Source organism: Rhinoraja longicauda, chromosome 4 (genome assembly GCF_053455715.1).
Source record: "Rhinoraja longicauda isolate Sanriku21f chromosome 4, sRhiLon1.1, whole genome shotgun sequence".
NCBI lineage: Eukaryota > Metazoa > Chordata > Chondrichthyes > Rajiformes > Arhynchobatidae > Rhinoraja > Rhinoraja longicauda.
The window spans coordinates 75,815,216-75,841,211 of record NC_135956.1 but is presented as its reverse complement, the minus strand read 5'-3'; the positions used below and the strand labels follow the sequence as shown (position 1 = coordinate 75,841,211).

Sequence of the window (25,996 nt, the reverse complement as noted above, 5' to 3'; positions counted from 1 at the left end):
GGGTCAGGACAAATTGTGATCAACCAAAGTTGCACAACAGTCAAAACACACTTATTTGCATATTTGATCACTGAGTAGGAAGAGGACTCTAATCACTGTGGTCAGTGTCAGCTGCAACAGTGATGCCTAGATTTTAAAAGAGTGGCTGATAAAAGTTATCACTAAAAGTTAAGGAGATTTAAGACAAGTGAAGGTATGAAAATATAAATCCTGAAAATGTAATTCCTCTAAGAGCCAAGTTTTTTTGTTATACTTAAGCTTTGGTCAATATCTCAATGTAAATAGCAGCAAATCCAAATTGATGAAGTGGGGAATACATAAATTAAAAGTAAGAAATTTAAGTAGATTAGAACTTATTTAGAAAAATAATCTAAATTAAATGACTAATCAACAGAAAGTATCTACAAAAATAAGAATCAATCTCAAACAACCTACAGACCATAAGAACTTGTTTAGTTTAATGCTAAATTCCACCGTATAAATGACAAAGACAGCCATGGTGGTATTTATTCAGTGTCTTGAGATGCCTAATGCATCTAGTCGAGGGAACATAAACATTGATTGACAGGGATCACTGCTTCTCAGAAAAACAGGAATTTGGGGACAGCTTTAAGGTCTTCAAAACCTCTTTACTCATAAAACAGAAAAATACAGCACAGGAATAGACACTTTGGCCCACAATGTCTGTGCCAACCATGATGAACTCTATCAATCAAAGCCTGTGCTGGCACATAGAAGGTGAATTTCATCATATTGGAAGTTCAAGCAAACTAATGTCAATGTCCTCTCTCAGGCCAACATCACCAGTGTTTAGGCCCTAGTTACATTCAGTTGGAGATGTTGGGCAAGCAATGTGGTTTTCTATTTTCTAAGCCATGTATGGGAAGAAATCACCAGAAAGACAGAAGAAACTATTCCAGATTAGGTTCAAAGCCCCCTTCAAGAAACATCTCTATAGACTCCTGGAAATCTCTGGTCCATAACCTCATAGTGGAGAAGAAACATTCAGGATGTTTTGGGCAAATTTAAGGCTGTGCGTCAGGAACACACAGAGACCAGACCCCATGTTAGTATTGGAAAGTACTGACTCCTTCTCAAACTATTTATCAATGATGGTCATTGAAAATCAAGGGGAGATGATCAGAGATAGTTATTACCCAGCATTTATATATTTTTCTTCTTAACCATCCGCTTGAGTTTAAGGATGACTTGCTTCACTCCAACCTTCCCCATTAACTACCACCTGCCCCACCTGTGGAAAAGTATGCAGTTTCCACGTTGATCTTATTAGTCACCCCAGAACTCGCAAAGCTGGAGTGGAGTAAGTCATCCTTGGTTCCAAGAGACTGTTTAAGAAGAAGATATAAATGGTAGGAAATGACCATCTCTGATCTCCTTGACATTCAATGATGCCTGGTACATGTAATCCCTTACAATCAAAATCCTTTGAATGTCAGTGACCAGAAACTAAACCAGCTACTGGAACAGTTCAAAGATTATATATTTTGCTGCACAATGGTCACATCATGATTGCTCAAAGCCTCTTCACCATCTAGAAGGCATAAGGTACCCCCATTGTGGTATAAAATAGGTAGTTCCATAACTTTGACCCAGCATGATGATGATATGGTGACACATGAACTAGTTAGATTGGTATGAGAGATGGAAGATTGGAGCTAATGTTTTTTTCCATGAGTCCTTCTAGATCATGGAGGTCATGGGTTTTGTGTGGAAGCACGGTTTAAGAAAGCTTGGTGGGTTGATGTAATACATTATGTAATAATATTCACAGTGATAGATGCTTATACATATGCACTTTCCATTGCTATCTAATTGGTGATAAAATACCTTATCGGGATTATTTCAAATGCTTTCAATTACTGCCAATTCTCATTATAGTGGTCACTTGGTTAGTCATTTAAATGAACAATATTAGAAGTGTTCAGGGTTAATATAGTCATCTGATTGAACTTTGTGTAGGTAGACTTTGTGAAGGGCAATGCCTTTGGAATTTCAACATTCATCTTTGCAATCATTTGACAATCAACAGACTTAGCTGTTGACATCAACATCATCAAGATCACAATTTGTGATGACCAAACCCCAAAGAAAATCTCAACCAGCTTTACAGGCAACTTCACGAACACAGATCAAAATCTGATATTGGGGTTTCTCCACATTTTCACATTTCAAACGTTGGATGAAGAAACAATGTATGAAGGAAGCCACTTCATTGAACCTTATTACATAATAGCTGAGATACTTATGTTGAAAAACAAGTTGTATGTAGACGTACAGTAAACCTATCTGCCCTAGCAACTGCGGCTTACCTGCGGTCCGTCTGTCTTTGTGTTTTTATGTTGTTTTTTTGTCTTGATTGTAGTATAAATGTGATGTCGTTTTTTGGGGTTATGTACTATGGGGGGGGGGGGGGGACTGTAAATGTAAAATTGTCTCTTCCGAACAGAGACGCGACCTTTTGTTTCTGGGTCATGTCTCCGTTCCCGCTGCGGCCTACCATCAGCCATGCACCTGGAGCTGGCAGCCTCCACCTGGGACTCGACTGTGGAGGCTCCGGCCGCGTGGATGTGGGAAGCTCGCAGCCCCCTGAGTGGCGGCCGACATCGGGAGCTCCAGCAGCGGCAGCATCTTCGCCCGCCCCAAATCGCGGGGCTTGGGTCGGCCCGCCGCGGACTTTTCACCGTCCGGCGCAGCCTGAAATAGGCCGCGGGATTTTCTCTGCTCGGCGGGGGCTTCAATGTCGGGAGCCACGACCGCCCCGACATGCAGCGGCAGTGGCGACTTCTTCGCCCGCCCCGAGTCGCGGGGCTTGGGTCGGACTGCTGCGGACCTTTCACCGTCCGGCGTGGCCGGGAACGTGGCAAATTCAACACCCTGACCGCGGGAGAAGTCGGCAGGGGAAGAGAAAAGACATTCTGGCCTTCCATCACAGTGAGGAGGTGACTGGAGGAGACTCACTGTGATGGATGTTTCTCTTTGTTTGGTGTTGGTTTATGATTGTGTGTGTTATTGCTTATTTTTATTGCTCTTATTGTTGGACTGTGGGTAATCTTTCGTTTCACTGCACATTTATGTGTATGTGACAAATAAACTTGACTATTGACTAATGATAGTGCCTCACCTTTCAAAAACATTAATTTTGTACAGAAAGCGGTGGAGGCTAATTCTCTAAGTGCTTTCAAGAGAGAACTAGATAGAGCTCTTAAGGATAGCGTATATGGGGAGAAGGCAGGAACGGGGTACTGATTGGGAATGATCAGCCATGATCACATTGAATGGTGGTGCTGGCTCGAAGGGCCGAATGGCCTACTCCTGCACCTATTGTCTATTGTCTGTTGTTTAAAATCATTGTAGAGATTGGAATGTCTGCGGAAGCAATGAATACAGAGTGAGTTAAGTTTGGCTTTGTTTACCAATGTCCATACAATAATTAGCCACCTCTTGACTTAATTCGTTAGCAATGCTTCAGGACAAAAAGAAGGGAAATACAATATGCAATCCTATGAGGCAGAGAAGAAAATTTGATCCTGAGACTATAAAGGACACATGTTTATCTCCCTTTCACAAGATACTGGATACATTTGGTGATTGGTACCTTGGAATGTAAAAATGCCTTAAAAATGCCTTAGCTTCAGCCTCTCAATGATTTCTGATGTTGCAAGTTCTTTATAAATATAGTACATTATTTTAAACAAATGGGCAGAACATTTAAGTAGCAGCATCATAAGATGCCGGAATCTACTTCTCATAATACTGCAGTTACAACAAATTACATACCTTTGGATTCTTGATGATTGAATGGTTGAAAATTTGGATTTTGATTCATAAATCATAGCCAATTCTAAGTAGAAATAAAAAATATAAGTAGAAATTTAAAAATAATATATCAATGGGACTAAAAATTGTACACCCCTGTGCTTAACTTTCATGATTTTATTGGTCTACTGCAATGACACACTGCCTGGCACATGGAGACATGGCCACAAGAAGACCAGGGCTGGGAACTGAATATTCAGGGGTTCACAATGTATAGAAAAGACAGACAGGTGGGCAGAGGGGGTGGGGTCGCTCTGTTGGTAAGGAATGATATTCACTCCCTTGCAAGGGGTGACATAGAATCAGGAGATGTAGAATCAGTATGGATAGAAATTAGGAATTGTATGGGTAAAAAAACCCTAATGGGAGTTATCCACAGGCCCCCAAACAGTAGCCTCGACATAGGGTGCAAGTTGAACTAAGAGCTAAAATTAGCATGTCGCGAATGTAATGCTACGGTGGTTATGGGAGATTTCAACATGCAGGTAGACTGGGAAAATCAGGTTGGTAATGGACCCCAGGAAAGGGAGTTTGTGGAGTGCCTCCGAGATGGATTCTTAGAACAGCTTGTACTGGAGCCTACCAGGGAGAAGGCAATTCTGGATTTAGTGCTGTGTAATGAACCTGATCTGATAAGGGAACTCAAGGTAAAAGAGCCATTAGGAGGCAGTGATCACAATATGATAAGTTTTACTCTACAAATTGAGAGGGAGAAGGGAAATTCGGAAGTGTCAGTATTACAGTATAGCAAAGGGGATTACAGAGGCATGAGGCAGGAGCTGGCCAAATTTGACTGGAAGGAGGCCCTAGCAGAGAAGAGGGTGGAACAGCAATGGCAGGTATTCCTGGGAATAATGCAGAAGTTGCAGGATCAATTTATCCCAAAGAGGAGGAAAGATTCTAAGGGGAGTAAAAGGCACCCGTGGCTGACAAGGGAAGTCAAGGACAGCATAAACATAAAAGAGAAGTATAACATAGCAAAGAAGAGTGGGAAGCCAGAGGATTGGGACTCTTTTAAAGAGCAACAGAAGATAACTAAAAAGGCAATACAGGGAGAAAAGATGAGGTACGAGGGTAAGCTAGCCAATAATATAAAGGAGGATAGTAACAGCTTTTTTAGGTATGTGAAGAGGAAAAAAACAGTCAAGGCAAATGTAGGTCCCTTGAAGACAGAAGCTGGGGAATTTATTATGGGTAACAAGGAAATGGCAAACGAGTTGAACCGGTACTTTGGATCTATCTTCACTAAGGAAAATACAAACAATCTCAAAGATGTTCTAGTGGCCAGAGATCCTAGGGTGACGGAGGAACTGAAAATCACATTAGGTAGGAAATGGTGTTGGGTAGACTGATGGGACTGAAGGCTGATAAATCCCCAGGGCCTGATGGTCTGCATCCCAGGGTACTTAAGGAGGTGGCTCTAGAAATTGTGGACGCATTGGTGATCATTTTCCAATGTTCTATAGATTCAGGATCAGTTCCTGTGGATTGGAGGATAGCTAATGTTATCCCACTTTTTAAGAAAGGAGGGAGAGAGAAAACGGGAAATTAAAGACCAGTTAGTCTGACATCAGTGGTGGGGAAGATGCTGGAGTCAATTATAAAAGACAAAATTGCGGAGCATTTGGATAGCAGTAACAGGATCGTTCCAAGTCAGCATGGATTTACGAAGGGGAAATCATGCTTGACTAATCTTCTGGAATTTTTTGAGGATGTAACTAGGAAAATTGACAGGGGAGAGCCGGTGTATGTGGTGTACCTCGACTTTCAGAAAGCCTTCGACAAGGTCCCACATAGGAGATTAGTGGGCAAAATTAGAACACATGGTATTGGGGGTAGGGTACTGACATGGATAGAAAATTGGTTGGCAGACAGAAAGCAAAGAGTGGGGATAAATGGGTCCCTTTCGGAATGGCTGGCAGTGACTAGTGGGGTACCGCAAGGCTCGGTGCTGGAACCGCAGCTATTTACAATATACATTAATGACTTGGATGAAGGGATTAAATGTACCATTAACAAATTTGCAGATGATACAAAGCTGGGTGGCAGTGTGAATCTTGAGGAAGATGCTATGAGGTTGCAGGGTGACTTGGACAGGTTGTGTGAGTGGGCGGAAGCATGGCAGATGCAGTTTAATGTGGATAAGTGTGAGGTTATCCACGTTGGTGGTAAGAATAGGAAGGCAGATTATTATCTGAATGATGTCAAGTTAGGAAAAGGGGACGTACAACAAGATCTGGGTGACCTAGTGCATCAGTCACTGAAAGGAAGCATGCAGGTACAGCAGGCAGTGAAGAAAGCCAATGGAATGTTGGCCTTCATAACAAGAGGAGTTGAGTATAGGAGCAAAGAGGTCCTTCTGCAGTTGTACAGGGCCCTAGTGAGACCGCACCTGGAGTACTGTGTGCAGTTTTGGTCTCCAAATTTGAGGAAGGATATTCTTGCTATTGCGAGCGTGCAGCGTATGTTTACTAGGTTAATTCCCGGAATGGCGGGACTGTCATATGTTGAAAGACTGGAGCGACTAGGCTTGTATACACTGGAATTTAGACGGATGAGAGGGAATCTTATCGAAACATATAAGATTATTAAGGGGTTGGACACGTTAGAGGCAGGAAACATGTTCCCAATGTTGGGGGAGTCCAGAACCAGGGGTAGGTCATTTAGAACGGAGATGAGGAAAAACTTTTTCAGTCAGAGAGTTGTAAATCTGTGGAATTCTCTGGCTCAGAAGGAGTGGAGGCCAATTCTCTGAATGCATTCAAGAGAGAGCTAGATAGAGCTCTTAAGGATAGCAGAGTCAGGGGGTATGGGGAGAAGGCAGGAACGGGGTACTGATTGAGAATGATCAGCCATGATCACATTGAATGGTGGTGCTGGCTCGAGGGGCTGAATGGCCTACTCCTGTACCTATTGTCAATTGTCTATTGTCTATCCTTGTCCTGTGGCTAGTTAAAACGTTGCCCCCATATGTAGAGCAATGTCCAGGAAGGATTCACGTAATGATCTCTAGCCCTGTAAGGCTGATTTCTGTTGACTATTTAGAATAGCTGGTTTAGTTTAATTTAGTTTCGAGATACAATGTGGAAACAGGCTCTTCAGCCCAACGAGTCCGCACTGACCAGCGATCCCACACAATAACGCTATCCTACACACTCTAGGGACAATTTATAATTATACCAAGCCAATTATCCTACAAACCTGTTCATCTTTGGACTGTAGGAGAAAACCGGAGAAAACCCATGCAGGTCACGGGGAGAATGTACAAACTCCATACAGACAGCATACGTAGTCAGTATCGAACCCGGGTCTCTGGAGCTGTAAGGCAGCAACTCTATCTCTGCGCCACCGTGCCACTGTTCTGGGATCGCTTAAGAACCAGCAGTGTGTGGAGAAATGCTGACATTTTGATGGAGGGCAGCACTTTCATATTCTACCATGCCAAAGCAACTCCCCCAGGATGGGGCTAACAATTGACTGTTTATTTGCTGTGACCCAAATTACACAACTACCATTAAGGAAACAGACTCCTGTCAATCTCAATATCCAAATGCAGCAACGTAGCAGGCTGCGCTTTGAGGACAATTAAATTTCCAGGTAATCAATAGGTAATCAATGATCTCTGACTGCTTCTATGGAAAGAAAAATCTGCTCCATTAGTTGTAATACCAAAGAATTGTGCTCTGTTTCTAGACTGGAGATATGCATGCCTGGCTCAGCAGGAACTCCTGTACGAGCTGGGTGATTGACTCTCCATGCGATTTGGCATCTCTTGCAAACTGTCAAGTTTGTTGGGCTTTCTGCCAAGTATTTTGAATGCATCTGAACTAACCTTCCCATGTATGTTGCCTCTCGTAATGTTTATTAAAATCCTTTATGGCATTGTTAAGGTGTGAACTCTGCTTGCCAGTTGTTCTGTTGAGCAGTGTGCTCCCAGTTGTTTATGATGATCCTGCTTGTGAAACATGCCCTCATGTAGCCTCATCTGCCATTGCATTTCCAGGTTCTGAGCAGATGCTTAGCAGTGCCAGGAATAATGATGTAATGGGCTCTGTTTTGTCAAAATCACCCTCTTCCATCATCACCACATCTTCCTCCTCCTGTTGTCACAGGAGGGGATGGATGGCATGCAGATCTCTCCAGAGACCCTATATTGATTATAACACTAATAAAGCAGTTAGAATATGCTGTATTCATGGACCTCTGTGTAAGTGGCCAGCATACATGCAAGCATATGTAAAATGAGCCTTTGGTAAAAGATCATTTGGTTTAGCCATACCTGAGTACTTTGTGCAATTCTAATCGCTGCACCATAGGAAGGATATAGAAGAGATTCATAAAAGTGTTTGGGAAGGAGAATTTCAATTGTAAGAGACAGGATAGGCTGGATTTTCTTTAGATGAAAGGAGACTGAAGGGCTTCTGATTGAGGTATTTAAAATTGTTAGAGGGTTAGATTGGGTAGCTCATGAGAAACATTTCCACATGACAGAGGAGTCCAAAACCAGTGGAAATAGTTTGAAGTATAAGAAAATAACTGCAGATGCTGGTACAAATCGATTTATTCACAAAGTGCTGGAGTAACTCAGCAGGTCAGGCAGCATCTCGGGAGAGAAGGAATGGGTGACGTTTCGGGTCGAGACCCTTCTTCAGACTGATGTCAGGGGGGCGGGACAAAGGAAGGATATAGGTGGAGACAGGAAGATAGAGGGAGATCTGGGAAGGAGGAGGGGAAGGGAAGGACAGAGGAGCTATCTGAAGTTGGAGAAGTCGACGTTCATACCACCGGGCTGCAAACTGCCCAGGCGAAATATGAGGTGCTGCTCCTCCAATTTCCGGCGGGCCTCACTATGGCACTGGAGGAGGCCCATGACAGAAAGGTCAGACTGGGAATGGGAGGGGGAGTTAAAGTGCTCGGCCACCGGGAGATCAGTTTTGTTAATGCGGACCGAGCGCAGGTGTTCAGCGAAGCGATCGCCGATAGTATCTCTGACATCTCCCTCCCGTTTCTGGACCTCACCATCTCCATCACAGGAGACAGACTAGTGACGGACATTTGCTACAAACCCACCGACTCGCACAGCTATCTGGACTACACTTCTTCCCACCCGGTCCCCTGCAAAAAGTCTATCCCCTACTCCCAATTCCTCCGTCTACGCCGCATCTGCGCCCGGGATGAGGTGTTTCACACTAGGGCTCCCGAGATGTCCTCGTTCTTCAGAAAATGGGGCTTCCCCTCCTCCCTTATAGATGAGGCTCTCACTAGGGTCTCTTCTACATCCCGCAGCTCCGCTCTTGCTCCCCCTCCCCCCACTCGCAACAAGGACAGAATCCCCCTCGTTCTCACCTTCCACCCCACCAGCCAGCGGATCCAACATATCATCCACCAACATTTCCGTCACCTACAACGGGACCCCACCACTGGCCATATCTTCCCATCCCCTCCCCTCTCTGCGTTCCGCAGAGACCGTTCCCTACGTAACTCCCTGGTCCACTTGTCCCTTCCTACCCAAACCACCCCAACCCCGGGCACTTTCCCCTGCAACCGCACGAGATGCAACACCTGTCCCTTTACCTCCCCCCTCAACTCCATCCAAGGACCCAAACAGTCTTTCCAGGTGAGACAAAGGTTCACCTGCACCTCCTCCAACCTCATCTATTGCATCCGCTGCTCTAGATGTCAACTTATTTACATCGGCGAAACCAAGCGCAGGCTCGGCGATCGCTTCGCTGAACACCTGCGCTCGGTCCGCATTAACAAAACTGATCTCCCGGTGGCCGAGCACTTTAACTCCCCCTCCCATTCCCAGTCTGACCTTTCTGTCATGGGCCTCCTCCAGTGCCATAGTGAGGCCCGCCGGAAATTGGAGGAGCAGCACCTCATATTTCGCCTGGGCAGTTTGCGGCCCGGTGGTATGAACGTCGACTTCTCCAACTTCAGATAGCTCCTCTGTCCCTCCCTTCCCCTCCTCCTTCTCCCTCTATCTTCCTGTCTCCACCTATATCCTTCCTTTGTCCCGCCCCCCTGGCATCAGTCTGAAGAAGGGTCTCGACCCGAAACGTCACCCATTCCTTCTCTCCCGAGATGCTGCCTGACCTGCTGAGTTACTCCAGCACTTTGTGAATAAATGGAATAGTTTGAAGGTAAGGTGTAAGAGGTTTGGAAAGGATCTGAAGATTTTTTTCTGACTAGAGGCTGGTTAAAATATAAATACCATATGAATACAAAGCAAAATAAAGATAAATTAGATTATTCTATATTTAAACTTTGCTATATTAAAATGTCCCCATCAGGAATTGTTGGACTTATATGTAACTAGACCAAGTGGACCCGTTGGGCCCATTCCTCGTAGAGGGGGAAGAGGCAAGGGGAGAGGGTGTCAGTGAGAGAGCCCTGGAAACAAAGCCTCTAAAGTATTGATGCATCACCCTCAACCCCCCACTCCACTCCCCTTATCCCCCCCCCCTCCTCCCCCCACTGACCCACTCCATCCCCCCTACCCCACCCCCACTTGCACCTCCCCTGCCCCCACCACTTGCCCCTCCCCTGCCTCCACATCACCCAGCCCTGCCTCCATCCCCCTCCCCTCACCCCCACCTCCCTCCCCTCCCCCCACCCACTCTCCCTGCCCGCACCCCACTCTCCTCCCACCCCAATCTTCCCTGCTCCCCACCCCCACTCTTCCCCACCCCCATTCTTGCCTCCTCACCACCTCACCCTGCCCTCCTCCCCAGCCCTACTCTCCCCCCCACCCCCACCCCCACTCACACCTCCCCCACCCCCCCACTCTCTCCTCCCCCACCCCCACTCTCACTCTCCCCCACCCCACCCCCCTCCCCCGCCACTTACCCCCACTGTCCCCCTTCCGGAAGGCGCGGACAAGATGGCGGAGCATGAGGAGGAGGAGTTGGAGGAGAGCGGCTGCCATCTTTCTGAAGTCGCGACGGGGCCGTCGGTGGCAGCAGCCCCTGAAGGAGGAGGAGAAGAACCTGCCCGCTGCGGCTTGTGTGGCGGTAATGGGTGGGGCGCTGGGCCCGGGCAGGAGCGGGGACTCGAGGACACCGTGGGTTGAAGGGACGGAAGGGAAGGATCAGTGGACCATCTGTCCGACCATCTCCCTCCAGCTCAGAGTGTCCCCCGGGTGTGGGAGAGTGGGGATAGAGGAGTGGGGAGAGAGGAGAGAGGCGGGTGGCAGCCTCGCTAACAGCGTCCATCTTGTTCAGGCGAGTGAGGAGAGAGGTCGTGCGTGCCCCATAATGACGTCATACGCAGAGCACTTTGAAAAATTTGGTTTGAAATGAAATTAGAAATGAAATTTGGAAACTTAAAAATATCTCTAACTTAAAAAATATAAGACCAATTTAAATAAACTTGTTTTAAACACAGGACAGTGGTGATTAAGGTGGTGCTAAAATTGTGGCTCTATGGTTAACTGTTTTGGCTGTAGGTCCACATGTCCACAGCCAAATCTCAAAAATGTGTTTAGAAATGAAATTTTTAAACTTTGAAATCTTTCTAACTTAAAAAATATATGACCAATTTAAATAAAGCATGTTTTAAACAGTGGCCAGGAGAGTGGTGATTAAGGTGGCACAAAAAATTGTGGCGCTATGGTTTACCGTTTGGATGATCAGCACCACCAAGCAGATAAATTATGTGGACAAATGTACTTTTTTAATGCCTAATTCTGCTTCTATGACTTATGAACATAATTTATTGTAGAATCAAATAAATGTAGTAAATGGTCAGATAGAACTTATATTTTGCTTCAATAAAAGTGCATTTAAATTAATTGGAAATTTGTTAACAGATAGGAAACTGAAGGATCTTGATCTATTGGATGTGGAGAGGATGATCTCTCTTGAAGAAGAATATGGAAGGACGAATCACTGTTTAAAAATAGGGAATTACCTATATAAAACAGAGATTAGGCTTTTGTCTAACAGTCATTTGAGTCTTTGGAACTCTCTTTGTCCAAAAATATTCAAAGACTATCCTTCTACTAGAAGCTGAGATAATGAATTTTGGGAGTTTGGTTTTCGGAGAAATGAATGTCCCGAAGTGCAAATAACATAACATAACATAACAACACTTTATTGTCACTCGGCACAACACCGAGCGAAATTTCAGCAGTCACACAAAACACAGCAAAAAAGAAAAGAACACAGGACACCCGACCCCAACACAAACATCCATCACAGTGACTCCAAACACCCCCTCACTGTGATGGAGGCAACAAAACTTCCCCTCTCTTCCCCCCGCACCCACGGACAGGCAGCTCGACCCCTACCGAGGCAAACGACACGCACAGCCCCCGCAAGGGGATGGAAGGCCCCCCGGCCGAGCCGCCCCGGGCACCGAAACGTCCTGCGGCCACACCGGGCGATGTTAAGTCCAGCGGCCGAGCCGCACCGGGCACTGAAACGTCCCGCGGCCGAACAGCGCTGACGATGTTAAGTCCAGCGGCCAAGCCGCACCGGGCACTGAAACGTCCCGCGGCCACACCGGGCGATGTTAAGTCCAGCGGCCAAGCCGCACCGGGCACTGAAACGTCCCGCGGCCGAGCCGCACCGGGCACTGAAACGTCCCGTGGCCACACCGGGCGATGTTAAGTCCAGCGGCCAAGCCGCACCGGGCACTGAAACGTCCCGCGGCCGAGCCGCACCAGGCACTGAAACGTCCCGCGGCCAAGCCACACCGGGCACTGAAACGTCCCGCGGCCGCACCGGGCGATGTTAAGTCCAGCGGCCGAGCCGCACCAGGCACTGAAACGTCCCGCGGCCGAGCTGCGCCGGCGATGTTAAGGCCCGCAGCCGAGCCGCGCCGGGCGATGGAAGGCCCCGCCGCGAGCTGCACCCCGGGGAAGAGACCTAATAAAACAAAGGTTTCCCTCCACCACACCCCACCCCACACCCCACCCCACACCCCCACCACACATACACAGCCAAAAACAGAAACAAAAACCATCCCAACACCGACACAAACAAAAAAAAAGAAAAAAAGACAACAGACTGCCAGAGAGCCGCAGCCGTTAGGCGCAGCCAACTCCTTGAAAATGCCAGTAAATAGTAATAGCAAGGAAATTAGACACAAGAACAAAAATCATTATGGAACATTTGCAAAAGGCAATGATTAGACCGAAATTTTATTGTATGTAGTCCAAAGTCCTACATCAAAGAAAGGGAAATTAAACACAAAATGCCAGAATAACTCAGTGGGACAGGTAGCATCTTAGTTTAGTTTAGAGATTCAGGGCGGAAACAGGTCCACCGAGTCCGCGCCGACCAGCAATCCCTGCACATTAACACTATCTACAAACAGTCGGGACAATTTACATTTACACCAAGTCAATTAACCTACAAACGTACGTCTTTGGAGTGTGGGAGGAAACCAAAGATCTCAGAGAAAACCTACACGGTCACGGGAAGAACATACAAGCTTCTTACAGACAGCACCTGTAATCGGGATCGAACCCGGTTCTCTGGCACTGAAAGTACTGTAAGGCAGCAACTCTACCGCTGTGCCACCGTGCCGCCCCACGGTGGAGAGATGAATTGGATGACGTTTCGTTTGAGACCCTTAGTCTGAAGAAGGGCCTCGACCTGAAACGTCATCTATTCCCTTTCCAGAGATGCTGCATGTCTTGCTGAGTTACTCCAGCATTTTGCAGTTCCTTCCTACACAAAGGGAAATTAAAGTTGCTTAAAATTACAAATGGAAAATTTTGGAAATACTCAGCAGATCAGTATGATATCAACACTGGAACCATCAAAATTTAAAAAATGAAGGAATTGGGCACCAACCTCAGAAAAAAAGCGTGGAGTACACTCCCCAGTTTACATCAATGGTGATGAAATAGAGAAGGTCGAAAACTTTGAGTTCCAAGGCAGAAATATAACCAACAATTTGCCTGGTCCAACCACGTTAACGTTACGACCATGAAAACACCAATTGTCTCTACTTCCTCAGAAGACAAAGAAATTTTGACATATGTCAAATGACTCTTACTAGTTTCTACAGATACACCATAGAAAGTTTTCTATCAGGATGCATTACAGCCTTTCACAGCAACCGCACTGATCAAGACAGCAAGAATTTGCAGACAGTTGTGAGCACAGTCCAGTCCATGGAAATCAGTCTCTTCCCCCATCGACTCCTTCTAAATCATGCTGCTTCAGGAAAGCAGCCAATATAATCAAGGACCACTCACACCCAAGTCATTCTCTCTTCCCTCTCCCGTTCAGCAGAAGATACAAAGGTTTGAAAGCATGTTCCACCTGATTCACAAACAACTTCTTCCCTGCTGTTAACAGACTCAAACGGACCTCTTGTATGTTAAGGATGAATTCTCAATTTTCCAATCTACTTAATTTCGGCTATTGCAGTTTTTTATTTGTATTTTCACTGCAGCTGTAACACTTCATTCTGCATCTCATCTGACTAGCACAAGATTAATGGAGATGTGCTAGGCAAAGTTTTTTACACAGAGAATAGTGGGGGCCTGGATCATACTGTCAGGGTGGTAGACACAAATACGATAGTGCTGTTTAGGAAGCTTTTGATAGGCACGTGGAAGAGCAAGAAATAGAGGGATATGGATCATGTACAGGCAGATGAGATCAGTTGCCATCATGTTCGGCACAAACATTGTGGGCCGAAGGGCCCATTCCTGTGTTGTGCTGTTCTATGATTTCTTGGGGAAGTGTTTCCATAAAGGATGGGGTGGGGAGGAAGGGTGTGATGGTGACAACGTTTAATGGTCCATGTATTAATTGATTAAGTTTCACTGTTTTGATTTTATAACATCTGAACCTCTTAATGAGTCACTATTTTTCAAAGAAATTAAGGCTCTGCATTATGTTAAATATGTTCAAGGAAGGCATTCCTTAAGCAAAAACTTAAATGAATTAGACTTGTAATGGGCTTACTGCAAGAAATCCCCCTCGTGGGTCAGGATACATAACAAAATATATTTGAACCACTTTGCTTAATCACTCATTATAGCCATCAAATGGAATATGCTTACTTTTGTCTGACCTTTTCCTATACTTAATTAATGTGTGAAAGATGATTGATGTACTAGAATTGCATACTTTGTACACTCTGGTGAGAGCCCAAGTTAGTATTTGGGGAACATTTATGCTTACATCAGGAATTCTGTGAAGATAGATGTAGTTTAGTTTAATTATAATGTGTAAATCATAATATATACAGATAAAATATGATTATTTCGGGTTAATGGTTTATTTATTCCATGGATTAGAAAATTATATTGCCAGCATCTCAACTTTGTTTATATGCTTTTAGTTCCCAAGTACTGAGTAAAACATCAAATTTCTAACAATCCAACAAACAATTTATATTTTAAGAAAAGCATTGAATATATTTATTGACTACAAACAGCCTAAATGCAATGTTGCCGCAGATTTGCAGGATATAAAACTGTGTTTATAATTTCTCACACATTGATATCTTGGTGTAAGTTTGGTTGTCAAAAAAGTTGCTGAAGGGAAACTAGTGTTCCACCAATAAGAAAAAGTTAAGACTTTTTCATCCATTTTGAGTGCAGTAAAACTTTTATATGTGTTATACCAATTTTATGGAAATTATTATGTTATTTGAGGGATCAAGCGATGTTTAAATTGGTTGTAGCTGATGCGCGATGCACTTCAAATGAAACAATTGGTTATAAATGAAACAATTGGTTATAAGGTAATTTGAGACATCCAGCAACATAAAAATATTTAAAATGGTGTGGCGGCTCCCAAGGGTCGGGCCATACCACTACCGACCCCTCGGTCCAGGGGGGCGGCCCTTAGCTACGGGTATAAAGGATGGGGTTTTAGGCGCAATCGCTCTCTGGCAGACTCGACTGGTCTAGAGAACGTAATAAACACATCACTCCCGAAATACCCGGCTCCTCGACTTTATTTCGAGCTTTTTCGACGCACCACAATTGGTGACCCCTGACAGTCCATTGCTGACATAATGGACTCAAAATGGAAACCGCCCTCATCCGCCCTACAGCGCCTTCGCGAGCGAGTTGGCAATCTCGCACCCGTGCTGACATCCCACCATGGGATATTCCGCCCACACGTGCCATCCGCCCTCCGGGACTGCGCCTATGTGTTCTGCGCCATGGCGCCCACTGGACGCCGCTCCAGCGGCCATATGAGGGCCCGTACCGGGTGCTAGAGCACGGGCAGACAACCTTTGTCTTGGACATGGAGGGCCAGCGGAGGCCGTGTCAATTGACCGCTTAAAGCCGGCGCATTTGGACATCGACCAGCCTCGGCCGCGAGTTTGCCCACCTTTGCAGGTCCCTCCACCTGTCCCACCACCTGTCCTTCCACCTGTCCCTCCAACTGTGCCTCTGTCCGCCGATTTTCGTACGCGGTCCGGTCGGGTTGTGCGACCTCCAGTGCGTTTCGTGCCTCCGGTTCTGTGGGGGGGGGGGGGGGTCCTGTGGCGGCTCCCAAGGGTCGGGCCATACCACTACCGACCCCTCGGCACGGGAATGGACCGGTCCAGGGGGGCGGCCCTTAGCTACGGGTATAAAGGACGGGGTTTTAGGCGCGATCGCTCTCTGGCAGACTCGACTGGTCTAGAGAACGTAATAAACACATCGCTCCCGAAATACCCGGCTCCTCGCCTTTATTTCGAGCTTTTTCGATGAGCCACAATGTATACATTTTAATAAAATTCTAGGTTGGAATAGATTTGAATTGTTAAGGGAATGCTTTTCAGATTTATTATTGTAGAAATGAATTTTGGTTAAAGTTTTCCTACAATTGACCACAAAGACTCCAGATAACTCAATTTGTTTAGTGTCCTGGTAAATGTACCGAAATAATGAACTGATCATCATAACAGATTATCAAAACAACCAATTTCAGGGCAATATTGTATATAAAATGTGCAGAATACAGTGTCCTCCATAATGTTTGGGACAAAGAACCATCATTTATTTTATATGCCTCTGTACTCCTCAATTTGAGATTTGTAATAGAAAAAATCACATGTGGTTAAAGTGCACATTGTCAGATTTTATTAAATGCCATTTTTATACATTTTGGTTTCACCATGTAGAAACTACAGCTGTGTTTATACATAATCCCCCCATTTCAGGGCACCATATTGTTTGGGACACATGGCTGCACAGGCGTTTGTAATTGCTCAGGTGTGTTTAATTGTCTCCTTAATGCAGGTCAGTACCCCAGGAGCTCTCACCCAGTCTTTCCTCCAGTCTTTCCATCACATTTGGAAACTTTTATTGCTGTTTATCAACATGTGGACCAACGTTATGCCAATGAAAGTCAAAGAAGCCATGATGAGACTGAGAAACAAGAATAAAACTGTTAGAGACATCAGCCAAACCTTAGGTTTACTAAAATCAACTGTTTGGAACATCATTAAGAATAAAGAGAACACTGGTGAGCTTACTAATCGCAAAGGGACTGGCAGGCAAGGAAGACCTCCACAGCTGATGACAGAAGAATTCTCTCTATAATAAAGAAAAATCACCAAACACCTGTCACCTGTCCAACAGATCAGAAACACTCTTCAGGTGTGGATTTGTCAATGACCATTGCCCGCCGAAGACTTAATGAACAGAAATACAGAGGCTACACTGCAAGATGCAAACCATGGTTAGCTGCAAAAATAGGATGGCCGGGTTACAGTTTGCCAAGAAGTACTTAAACGAGTAACCACAGTTTTGGAAAAAGGTCTTGTGAACAGATGAGACAAAGATTAACTTACATCAGAGTGATGGCAAGAGCAAAGTATGGAGGAGAGAAGGAACTGCCCAAGATCCAAAGCATACCACCTCATCTGTAAAACACGGTGGTGGGGGTGTTATGGTTGCTGAAGGTACTGGCTCACTTACCTTCATTGATGGTACAACTGCTGATGGTAGTAGCATAATGATGGTAGAGACACATCCTATCTGCTCAAGTTCAAACAAATGCCTCAAAACCCATTGGCCAGCAGTTCATTGGACAGCAAGATAATGATCCCAAACATACTGCTAAAGCAACAAAGGAGTTTTTCAAAGCTAAAAAATGGTCAATTCTTGCGTGGCCAAGTCAATCACCCGATCTGAACCGAATTGAGCATGCCTTTTATATACTGAAGAGAAAACCGAAGGCGACTAGCCCACAAAACAAGATGGCTGCAATACAGGCCTGGCAGAGCATCACCAGAGAAGATACCCAACAACTGGTGATGTCCATGAATCGCAGACTTCAAGCAGTCATTGCGTGCAAAGGATATGCAACAAAATACTAAACATGACAACTTTCATTTACATGACATTGCTGTGTCCCAAACATTTTAGTGCCCTGAAATGGAGGGACTATGTATAAACACTGCTGTAATTTCTACATGGTGAAACCAAAATGTATAAAAATGGCCTTTATTAAAATCTGACAACGTGCACTTTAACCACATGTGATTTTTTTCTATTACAAATCTCAGATTGTGGAGTACAGAGGCAAATAAATAAATGATGGGTCTTTCTCCCAAACATTATGGAGGGGACTGTATATATTGATTGCTACATAGCTGTAGTGTAGAAAATAATAAACTGAATTTATTATTAGTTAAATGTTCATAAGAAGTTTCTCTACTTATGTTGACAGGAATCTCATCCCTTGTTTTGTTAGAATCACAGGAATGTCCAATAAACTAATAAGCATTTGCACACACATACACCCAAAAATAGTTAAGCTACTTTTTCAAGAATTTATCTATCTGCTAACCCATATGTGCCATGCCTTGTGTTTAATTTTATTTACTACAATTACACTGCAGAGGATTAAATAATTCACTTCCTTTTGGGTCATTTGCAAATGTTGGCATTTCATAGTTTTCAGGCACTTTTCTTTATAATTAAATTTGTTTGCTGTACAGATTTGTTAACAGTTCACGGCATATAGCAAATCAAGTTTATCTTGTCATTTATAAATCGGTTAGATTTCACAGTGTCTACGAAAGTGAACTAATTAAAAAGATTAATTGATTTTGATTGTAGCCTGGTTCCAGCCAACCTTATTCTTTAAAATTATTATTTCCATTTGTAGAGGTCCTTGATGGAAAAGAAGTAAATAATACAGCCAGACAATTTTTATTAAACTGGAAAGCTTTCCGAGAAGCCAAAAAAACCAATGTCAAAGATAAGATAGATGACCAGGGCGTGCAATGGAACATAGGTAAACTACATTGAAATATATATATTTTAATATGCCTTTTTGTCAATTGGACATTTTTTTATTCTATTAAATATATATGTCATACTGATAAGTTGTATCATGAAGAAAATTGTTCAAGAGAAAATATTTGTGAAATCTTAAAATAACAATTTATTTTCATCTTAGACTGCTGTTTTGAACAAGTCCTGTTGTACATTTATTTAAAAATGTGAGGGGTTTTTTCTGCAATTTCTTAAATGCATACTAATTCCAGACACTTTCTTAATTCCTATTGATCACTAATTTCATCTTGATATAAAGCAGGATTTTGATGATTTCGTTTATATAGTCTAGTGAGTTAGATAAGATGTCCCCAAAGACACAATTTCATCTTTTTAATGCATTCATTTTAAATAATTAAATTGAAAGCTAAGTACAAATAAAATTGAAATAAATATGTGTAAAGGACAGTCTCGCTGCATAATATGGACAGAGGTAAATCAATTTATTAACATGAAAGTATTCTGATTGCACATATTGCGAAAACCTCAACTGATAGCAATTTAGTTCCATCAGTGAAACATTGAAATGTCACATCACAAATGACCATTCAGTCTAGCAATGCTATTAGTTGAATTTCCTGGCTGTTACAGCCTCTGCAATGATCTCAGGTTCATAGCGGCAGATTTATTATGGGGTTTAATTTGGATACTGACATGGCAATCCAGTCTGGAAAAGGGTCTCGACCCAAAACGCCACCCATTCCTTTTATCCAGAAATGTTGCCTGTCCCGCTGAGTTACTCCAGCATTTTGTACCTGTCTTTGGTGTAAACCAGCATCTGCAGTTCCTTCCTATACAAGGCAATCTCTACCATTGATACTAATTAAATGATACTTTATCAACCCTTGATATAGGATCAATGTAACATAGTTAAAACAACAACCCTTTCTCTGCTGCCTATAATATAATCAGAATTCCTTTGCCGATAAACCCCTCAACCGCAAGGACATTACTACTGAGAAAAACACTTCCTATGGGAACGCACTTCCATTTATAAAACGGATTTCAATGGGGAGAAAAGGATTTGTGGAATTTTATTTTTCTTCAAGCACTCACCTAATCTTTCTTCCAAAACCTAGTCAGGCATTGAATTCTAAATGTGGAAAATGTTAATCCTCATGTCAATTTTTATTTTTTACCTAATCACCTTCAATCAATTCCCTTTGGTGCTTTACAGATCTGCCAAAAGAAAATATATTGCTTTATTCACTTTGTCCAGTCTCTTTGTGATTTTACCCTCTTTTATCAAATTATCTTTCAATCTCATTTGCTCCAACAGCTCCCAATTCTCCATTTTGCCTATCCAGGTTTCCCATCCATGAGACCAACTTGGTTATTAATCTCTTCTGTACACTTTTGAAAGCCATCATATTTTCCTAAAGTCCAATGACCAGAATTGGAGACAATAAACCTCTTGCAAATTGAACAAGCAATTTAAAATATCCTTGCTTTTGTGCTCTGCCTTTCCCTAAAAAGTCCAGAATACCATTTGCTTTTTAAACTACCTTCAAAGATCTGTGACCATTTTAACTTCAGGTCTACATGTTCCTGCACCCACTTTAGAAAAGTAGCCCTTGTAATATGTTGCCTCCTCTTGTTCCTCCTCCCAAGATGTATCACTTTGTATTGTTAATGTCACCACAATAGAAATTGAATTGTAAAAACACATTTATATCAAGTTGGGAATCCATTGATGTAGCTGCACAATTTAAAACTATTACAATACTTGGGGCTGAATTAATTGTAAAGTCCAGACTTACTCCGTAAACTTTTGGTCTGTTTCACCATCATTTGATCCTGACTCTAGATGCAAAGTATATTCACCAACAATTTACTTCAATATTATGGAATATCTTATGAGCCTCATCCATAGATATCTATATTCTTGTTCTTTTGTTCTCTTCGTCCTTCTTTCTTGGGCGATCAGTTTCCTCTGCAATTGACTAGACTCCACCCAATCCAGCACCAAAAGCTGTTGTGCTGCTATACATAAGAATTTCATTATTCTATCTGGGGCATATAGTATATTATAAAACTCTCTTGACTCCCTCTTGGCTCTTGACACATCACCTAATGCTGCTAAATATTTGCCTGAGGATATTATATCTGTGATCCAGTCCCCAGCTTTTCCTTGGAATTTCAATGTTTCTCTCTTTTCTGCTCCATAACCTCACCAACTTTATCTTCACATCCTTTTTGGTTGTTTCTGTTCCCCAAACAGAAACCCATCCATTCTGAAAATATTACTTTCGGTCTCTGTTCTGCACATAACAGGCACCTATGCTGGAGTCCATTGTTGCAATTCATTAGGTCTTCACTCTGCCTATTTAAACATAAACAAGCTCCACCTTTCCTACTTGTGATAGTTTAAAGCATTTATTAATTTATTCATGGATGAGCACTCTACTTGGTTGAAACCAGGTAGGGAACAGGTAAGCCAATTGAGTGACCAGTGAAAATTGTAAAGCTGAAACTGTACAGCTGCTGGAAGAGTGCCTCACATTCAGCGACCCCCTGCAGTTCTTCCAGATGAGACAGAGGTTCACGTGCACCTCATCCAACCTCATCTACTACATCTAGTGTTCCTGATTTGGCCTCCTGTACATTGGCAAGACCAAGTATTGATGCATCAAACACATGCACTCGATCCTCCAAAGCCTACTGGATCTCCCAATTGCTAACCATTTTAACCTGCATGAGATAGCACAGCTGTTGGCAGTTGTGCAGCAGAAAACAGAAACAAAAACTCCTCTTTCCATTCCCATACTGAACTTTCTGTCCTGCGCCTCCTCCATTGCAAGAGTGAGGCCACTGGAGGAACAGTACCTCATATTCCGCTTGGGTAGCTTATAACCCAACAGTATGAACATTGAATTCTCCAATTTGAATTAACTACAGCCCCCCCCCCTTCATTCCCCACACCCTCACCAACCCACCCTCCTCCCCACGACCTTTCTCCCTTCCCCTCCTCTCTCCCCCTGCCCAATATGGACTCGCACTTATTTCTTGATTCCTGCTCCCCTACCATCTGCATTCCTTCCTCTAGCTTCACAATTTGCAACTCTTCAATCCTTGTGTCTCGCCCCTTGTGTCTCGTCCATCCATCTTCCTATCAAAAACTCCTCACCTGTACAAACCTATGACTTGTCAGGCTTTGTCCTGCCCCTCCTCTTTTCTAGCTTTACTGTCCTTAAACTACAAATCAGTCTGAAGAAGGGTCTCGACCCAAAATGCCACCTATGCATGTTCTCCAGAGATGCTGCATGACCCGCTGAGATACTCCATCACTCTGTGTCTTTTTTTCATAAACCAGCATCTGCAGTTCCTTGTTTCTATGTTCTTCCTTATTTCTATCTTGCATGGAGTGCTGAAAAGACCCAGTCAGTCACGCACAATCTCTGGAGAGAGGAAAACAGTGTTAACGGTGCATTCTCTTTTATTTCATGTTTCTAGCACCTTGGCATTCTGTATCTGTCTCCTCAGTTTCTTTATTTTCTCCTCTGTCCTTATTCATTTCCTATTTTGATCGCAAGAGGAGAGGGGAAAAAACATGTCAATTATTCACTGCAAGTAGAAAATAACATCTTGGATCATTATTTCAAAAATCCTAAATCAAGTAATGTGGTGCATTAAATATAGGAAATTTTAAGTTATGAAAGGATTGAAAAGAAATCTACTTGTTTCTATTGGAAAAGAGAAGAAATATATTCAAAGGACAACCGTATATATCAAAGCAGTTTATTCAACTTACACTGAGTGCAGATTATAGGAACTGAGGATAAAATGAACGATCTTCAAGCAAGATTTAAAATAGTAGGACCTTATTGTTTTCAAAAAAATATTGTTTTGTACTTAGCGCAGAATGCACTGACACTTTTAAAACTATCCTAAAAGTGCCTGATTCGGTACAGATTATAAAGTATAAAGACAACAGGTAAAGGTAGTTGAGTACGAATTGGAATATAACAACTGCAGAGTCAGTGAAGTCATGGATATGTTAGATTGAGGAAAGCACAAAATTAGAATGTATTAAAAAAAATATAAGCAGTCAAATGCTTTGGTGGTTTGTTTGCTTTCCCCGTGTAGCTGATATATCCTCGGGAAAGGAAGAGTTCATGTGAATAATAAAAGTTTTGTTGAAGAATGAGACTTTATGTACCCTAATGCTTCTATCTTGATAAGCAGCACATATATTGATACAATTGATGTTATGAATTGTAATAAATAGGCATTGTTGGTTTCTTCAAATTCATACATTGTAAAAATAGTCCTCCCTTTCTACATATTTTTCTGTTGATCAAAAACAAATGTATTTGTTTGTCCTTTGTTAACAAGATCATTCACAAAAAATTCGGCACCATGCCCCCAGAACCTCCCCGGGGATTCGTAAATTCAGGAAACCTGTTGATGTTCTTCTTACAAAAACTACTATCCTTGCAAACTCTGGTGGTGATGGAAAAAGTGTTTTACCACTGGGACTCGAGTTTGGGTGTATGGGTGATAGTATGGAACAAATCGGGTAAGTTGCCAACATCTTATAAAATGCGAAGCTCCTCTGTAATATATGGTTTCAGTAAATTATAAAGCCTGCATCTGACACTACAATTATTTCCTTCTGAGTACGTCCATGTGATATAGAAATAAGACCTTTTTTTTATTCTAATGTTCTTTAATTTTAATTTTGAGTTCTAGCAAAAACAACAACATTTGAAAAAGAAATTCAAATTATTATACTGAACTGAAGCAGTTTTTGTTATTGGTTTGATTTTAATTTTCAATAAATAGAGGACCTAATGCCACATTTTGCTTTGATCTTTTGGTTTAAATATCATCATACAAATATGATGACCCTGAAATTTCACAGGTGTTCTTAACTTGTAATTTCATTCTGACTTTGTGGAATTCTCTGCCACAGAGGGCGGTGGAGGCCAAATCACTGGATGGATTTAAGAGGGAGTTAGATAGAGCTCTAGGGGCTAGTGGAATCAAGGGATATGGGGAGAAGGCAGGCACGGGTTATTGATTGGAGACGATCAGCCATGATCACAATGAATAGCGGTACTGGCTCGAAGGGCCGAATGGCCTCCTCCTGCACCTATTTTCTATGTTTTCTATGACTAAATTTACAATAGGTCAGATTTTCAAGGAATCTAATTCATTTAAAATAGCACCGTTCGGGGTCTACATAAATTTAAATATTTCAATCAAAATAACTAGTTTAAATCTGAATGATGCAGTTTTTGACTATTCTTAAACATTAGAAAGTACTCTGTTGACTTAAATGTTCAAACTCAAACTATTTATAATGTCTCTAAAGAGAAACAATAGCAAATGTGAGTTGAATATTATTGAACATTTTTTCTTCGATATACGTAATCTTCATATTATACCGTCTGTTAATTATAGAAATAACATAATCTGTGAAAGTAGCCGATTCTGAAAATTAAACAAGCTTTGATGTTAAAGATTCATTACGAATTTTGAGTCAACTTGATAATTTATTTCAAAATCTATTTTTTGTTAATAGAATATTAGAACATAATAATGATGATATCAATATTATGTTATGAAATATTTATTAGTGTATAGGTAACATATTTTGCTTGATATTTTATTTTAACTGTCTTGATTACATATCGGGTGCGGAATGCAGAATTTCTGACATTACTCCTGTTTTAATCAACATTACATTGATGTATGTCTTTGACCTTTTGACAGCTAGTCACTTTAGATGGTTCAGTAAGAAAATGTAAACATTAGTTTGTTCCTTACATTCAAAAATGTTTTGTTGGGTGAAGGTGAAATGGAAAAGATTAATATGTATCCAATGAAGTTTGGAAAATTGAGAGCACAATTAAATAATTGTATGAATAATAGTAGTTAAAAACAGGTTTCACTTAAATACTTATTTCCTTCCTTTTGGTCCCCTCCCCCATCAAAAGATTGATGAATAGCCTACTGTTTTGCAGCTTCAAATCCAAACTCAATTTTTTTCCCCTAGTAAATAAACAACATTTTCTTTTCTGTTAATGACCTGAAGGTTGTATCATTAAATAAGAAAATTAGGCTTTCAGGTTCAGACCAAGATTTTTGTGAAATAGTCTTGTTTTGTGACATTTCATAAAAGGTTTTCCTTCCTTGATTAATTCTGTTCATGTGTCCTAAGGGGGGAAATGAAATGAAATTTCCCTGTTTTATTAAGGTTATAACTGAAATGTTATTGTTCATTCAAAAATTATTCCTGGATATAGTGGTCTTTTAGGGTATTTATAAATATATTTTATTAGTGATAAATGAATAACAATTCCCCAATTATGGACCCTAACACAAAATGATAGGCTGGTGTTGGGAATCCATGGTCACAACTAGGTGGCACCATTTGGAATGTCCAGCAAATGTTACTAGTCTTTCAAAGAAAAGTAGGAAAGAAAACTGCAGATGCTGGTTTAAATCAAAGGTAGACACAAAATGCTGGAATAACTCAAGCAGCATCTCTGGAGAGAAGGAATGGGTGACGTTTCGGGTTGAGACCTTTCTTCAGACTGATGTCAGGAGAAAAGAAAAATGACTTTCTGGTCACTTAGGCCACCTTTGACAGGTAACTGATAAATAATAATGTTATTTTCTACCTGAATTCATTTAATAATCCTTGCTACTTCCATAATCCAAACTCATTCCTTCAGCATTCCCTACGTGTCAGAAAGTAATCAATTGCTTTTAATAAGTTTGGATTCTTTCAATCAGGTAAAGTGCTGAATAAATGCACGCTTTCTTTTGCAGGTGAAAAACACTCCTATCTTTCAAATAGTTGATATGCATCAATTAATGCTGTAATTTTGCCAGGTCTATTTGTGATCAGAAATAAGACAGGAGTTACCTTTGGCCCATCCTTTCAATCACTGGATT

General features: G+C 42.3%; 1 protein-coding gene across 5 annotated transcripts in view; it reads left to right on the top strand.

The window, feature by feature from the left end:
• ppp1r42 (protein phosphatase 1, regulatory subunit 42) overlaps positions 1-25,996 on the top strand; it is a 59,269-nt gene that overhangs the window by 24,432 nt on the left and 8,841 nt on the right. For 4 of the 5 annotated variants that reach the window (XM_078398694.1, XM_078398695.1, XM_078398696.1 and 1 more), the window contains 2 exons: positions 18,921-19,049; positions 23,426-23,609. In XM_078398694.1, the coding sequence (XP_078254820.1) occupies positions 18,921-19,049; positions 23,426-23,609 (313 nt within the window). Of the gene's footprint in view, positions 1-2,050; positions 2,392-18,920; positions 19,050-23,425; positions 23,610-25,996 lie in introns of those variants that run through there. The other variant, XM_078398697.1, reaches the window with a different exon arrangement.